Genomic DNA, 5,000 nt, shown 5'->3' with positions numbered 1-5,000 from the left:
TGAACATTGGGCTGAGTATTCTGAGCAATTGTACCAGATAGACCCGCCAACAGTTAGCCTGGATGCAAGCGCTGTCACAATACCTGTGCCGGACCCACCCATCAGTGAAGAACCGCTTACCCTAATGGAGGTTAGGATGGTGATTTCCAAGCTGAAGAGAAAGGGAAGGGAAAGCTGCAGGCATATGTGATATCCCTGCTGAACTGCTAAAGGCTGGGGGTGAACCTATGGCTTGGGGCCTGCATATAATCCTGACTGCCATCTGGCAGTCTGGTACCATTCCCCCTGACCACGGGATGACCACGCCCCCTGAGGGGCGTGGTCATCCCTATCTGGAAGGGAAAAGGGGATCATTGGGATTGTAGCAACTACCGTGGCATTACACTGCTCAGCAAACCAGGTAAAATTCTTGCCCACATTCTTCTGAAACGGATCCTCAACTACCTACTGAGGCATCAGAGATCGGAGCAGTCTGGATTCACTCCTGGCAAGTCCACAATAGACCGAATACTAGCACTTCAAGTAATTGTGGAACGCCATCGCAAGTTTGGTCATGGGTTGCTTGCAACTTACAATGACCTCAAGAAGACTCGGTGCATCGGGAATCGCTATGGGAGATCCTAAGACTCAGGGGAATTCTGATGCAGATTATTGGCCTAATAGCAAGCCTTTATACTGGTACTGAAAGTGCTGTAAAGTGTGGTGGGGGTCTATCGAACTTCTTCCCTGTTAATTCAGGGGTGTGGCAAGGCTGTGTCCTTGCACCAACAAGGACCTGCCCATGGGTAGAGGAGGCCTGTGGGACGACCCAGGAGGCCATGGCTTGGGCAGCTCGACGAGACCTGTCGCGAGGAATTAGAGATAGGCCGTGGGCCTGCCTGGAGACTCGCCTCGAGGGACCCTCGTGGCTGGAAGCGAAGGATGGATGGATATATATATATATTTATATATTTATATATATATATATATATATATATATATATATATATATATATATATATATATATATATATATATACATGTACACACACACACACACACACACACACACACACACACACATATATATATATATATATATATATATATATATATATTATATATATATATATTGTGTGTGTGTGTGTGTGTGTGTGTGTGTGTGTGTGTGTGTGTGTGTGTGTGTACATATATATATCTTTATATATATATATATATATATATATTCATATATATATATACATATATATATATATATACATATATATATATATATATATATATATATATATATATATATATATATATATATATATATATATATATATATATATATATATATATATATATATTTATATTTATATATATATTATATATATATATATATATATATATACATATATATATATACACCTTTTTCCGTTATCAAATTCAAGGTTGTGGTGTGAGGCTTCAGTGGGTCAGGTGTTTGGTGAAAGTTTAGTCGGTTGTTAACAAACAGGTTTTGCTTGTAGCACGAAATCCTGTTTCCTCTTTTGCGTTTTATGTCTCTGTTATCTGTATTTCCCTTGCAGTCATATCATTAGAAGGTGCGTATTAGGTAGCGTCGAGTGCATAATAGAAGGAAACGCTTTCACTTCATTGCGTATAAAATGAAAAGTTTTAACATCAATAAAAAAGAAAACTAAAAGAACCCTATAAATATTTGCAATAAATGATGAAAGAAAAGCTAAAGAGGCAGGGCTTAGCTCACCAATTACCAAAACGGATCTTCATCGAGACAGAGTAGTATACCTTTAAGTTTAAATTTCCTCACAAAGTTGTGTTTCTTACCACTGATATTTTAGGCTTTCCACTTTCAGTAGGAGACGTAAGCATATTTTTTTCATATCAGACTCCTCAGTTACTGGATAATTTACTCCTTTTTATGGTAATTTTTTTTTTTTTTTAGAATGCCGTTTTGTTTTCCTATGTATGGAATACTGATCGAAGCTTTAAAGTTTTGCATGAATGATAATTATTTGCATTGGCAAATATGCAAATTATTTTTTTATATACTTTTATTTTTACAAGAAATATGTGCAAGTACTGAATATCTTAAATACAGTTAAATAAAGCATTCTCCCTCTCTCTCCTCGTCTTTTCAGCGAAGACATATACTGGCACCACAAGTGAGACACTTGGTTTTGTTCGAGTGTACAGTGTTGCTGAAATTTCTCATAGGATTTTTAACAAAACAGTTCCATTTTATTAAGTTCCATTTATTGAAAGATAGTTGAAATACCATCTACATTTGTGTTCATCAATTAAAGATGGAAAGACGAGATCTGCCTCAGAAGAAACCTTCAAAATCTTCAGGAGGCAATTTGCTGAATGCTACTCGAACCTCTTCCTCGTGGTTATATAAGATGTCTGAGATATGATAGACCACAATGCCGTTGGGTAGTACTTCCACTTTGTCCACAAGGGCTTCATTCACTCTGGTTTCGCCTGTCGGTTTTCAGTGATTATGTGAATAAAGACCAGTAACGATTATTCAGATTTATATTAAGGCCTACAGGGATAGAAATAATGTTGCTACTAAAGACAAAGAGGATAATTTCAAGGAAACGAATAACACGAGACAATAACAGTGTCGTAGTTTCATTTTTTCCTGATAATAGTACTACTAATAATGATGCTGATAACAATGATATGGATATTATTATCGTTATTAATATTAATATTGTTATTATTATTATTATTATTATTATTATGATTATTATTATTATTATTATTATTATTATTATTATCATTATTATTACACACAAGTTTGACTGCAATGCGCGAACGCTTGACCAATGCACAGTGCCACAAGAGCAGAACCCGTGCGTGAAGATGGCGCCAGCTTTTTTAATACATGGTTACTGATAACTTGTACTACAGACAAATGTTATCACTGACGTTATAATTATTACTGAGCACTATCAATATTTATTCCCTTCATCGTTATGATACTAGAAGTATTATGATATCCTAAAGCTAAGAGCAAACATTGTGAATTTAGTGATCGTAGTATCGTCTCTATAATCGCTAATATAATGATAATGCTGATGAGCATGATCATGATGGTGACGAAGATGACGTTAAAGATGATAGATATGATGTTGATGGCAGCAGTAATATTTATTATAACAATCATGTCTGAAGGAACAGCAACAACATTAACACCTATACTAATCTATTTTGTTTCTCTTACCGTTGTTGTTCTTCTTAAAAGTTATGGGTGAGCCGGCCATAGTAACAGTTTGCAGTCCCGAGGAGGTCAACATGCGTTGGTCGTTGGGGTCGACTGTCATGCCCAGCATATGGTCAAGAAGGAATCTCGTGCGGAGGACAGCGTCGCCGTAGAGTGGGTGAGGAGCATCTTGAGGTACTAGGTTAACCATTTTGAAATAATCCGGAGATAGTATGGTACCCACAGCTGAAGAAACAGGGTATGACTTATGTTATATTCTGCTAAATGTTAATTTTTATTATTATCCTGAAATAATTAAACAATCTGCTTATTTAGCTTTTATCTGTTCATGGTTTATCTGCATGTGGCTTCCATTTTTTTTTACCTCTCCACTACGTGCTACGATTTTTCAATGTTTACACTCATATTTATAAGCATTATCATCGAAGATCTTAAAGATTTCCATGAGCAGTGAGAAATTTTTTTATTATTACATGTTTTATATAATTATTCTCTATAATTACGGAAACGAAAACAGTGTTCACTATGTGAAGCATTTTTTCACAAATTTTCGGGGATTTACTTATATAAATGTTCTAAAATCCCGCCATGAAAATTAAGAAAAACTAAGTTTTGTAGAAACTTGACTTTCAGTCCCAGAAATTTAAATAGCTAAAAAATATTAAACAAGTGAAAGGAGCCAGAAATAACATATGAATAAATATATCACAAATACACACAGAAAGAATATATATCGAATAAAAATAAATTACAGACAATTAAAAAAGTATAATCAATAACACAACAAACCAACCTACAAACTGAAAATTATCTTACATGATTCCCCTCGCTCAACAGCAGGAACCCGTCCATTATGATGGTTCCAAATGTTGTAGATGGAAGTCCCGTCCACTCCCCTCGGAAGGGGGGGCACGGTCAAGGGCGGGGAGGTCGCGCTGCCACAAACAGCCAACGCCAACACCGCTGTTACAAAACCTGGGCGTGTTTCATTATTATTAACGTTAATGTTACTACTGCTGTTACAGTCATTACTGCTATTTTATCACTACAGATATTGTTCCTGCTTCTAGTATTCCTACTACTTCCGCTGTTACTACATTTACTATTATTACTATTACATCTACTAAAATTGCTACTACTGTTATTCTTATTATTTTCTAATACACAAAATATAACATAGATAAATATAAACATTTAGTTTGATATATATCTGTATATTAAAAATAAGGCATTTTATATTCTGCACAATTATTTCGCGCTTATGAAGTAGGTTACACTGTAAACATGATAAACATCCATTCCAGGATACAGATTTAAAACTTGAAATCAAAAGATATGATTATGAATTATATGTCGTCTGGTAAAACTATTTTAAAGCGTAGTGCACGCACTTTGAATTTATTTAAACAGGGATAAAATACGTCTTTAGGAAATAATTACAGTAAATAAAAGTATTTTTTCACACTCACTCACTTTGACTCAGTGTATTCTAAAATAAAGAGATTAATAAAATATTGAAAGTAAATAAAATAACAAAATGAAGACATATTAAATAAAAGTTACAAATTTCATGATTCCGTGGTTAGGTCGGTAGCAATCAAACACCTTCACACGCATATTTTGTTGACATGGGTAATTGAAACTTTATATGTGTAATTTTTATGTAAGTTGAATATAGATAAACTGAAGAGCATTTTGGAATATGATGTTTAATTTACACTCAAAGAAAATACCTAAGAAAATGGCTACCTATACTATATCAGTTGCGGATTTCGTTCCAAAC

At 34.7% G+C, this 5,000-nt stretch overlaps 1 protein-coding gene across 1 annotated transcript in view; it reads right to left on the bottom strand.

The window, feature by feature from the left end:
- Window positions 1–2,223: 2,223 nt before the first annotated feature.
- The window catches only part of LOC119592686, a 2,980-nt gene continuing 203 nt past the window's right edge, over window positions 2,224–5,000 (bottom strand). The window contains exons 2-4 of the mRNA XM_037941604.1: window positions 4,034–4,192; window positions 3,218–3,442; window positions 2,224–2,469 (exon numbers count right to left, since the gene is read on the bottom strand). Coding sequence (XP_037797532.1) covers window positions 2,312–2,469; window positions 3,218–3,442; window positions 4,034–4,192 — 542 coding nt within the window. The 3' untranslated portion in view covers window positions 2,224–2,311. The remainder of the gene's footprint in view (window positions 2,470–3,217; window positions 3,443–4,033; window positions 4,193–5,000) is intronic.

Source organism: Penaeus monodon, chromosome 3 (assembly GCF_015228065.2).
Source record: "Penaeus monodon isolate SGIC_2016 chromosome 3, NSTDA_Pmon_1, whole genome shotgun sequence".
NCBI lineage: Eukaryota > Metazoa > Arthropoda > Malacostraca > Decapoda > Penaeidae > Penaeus > Penaeus monodon.
The sequence above is the reverse complement of the archived record's forward strand: the minus strand, read 5'-3'. Positions and strand labels throughout refer to the sequence as shown.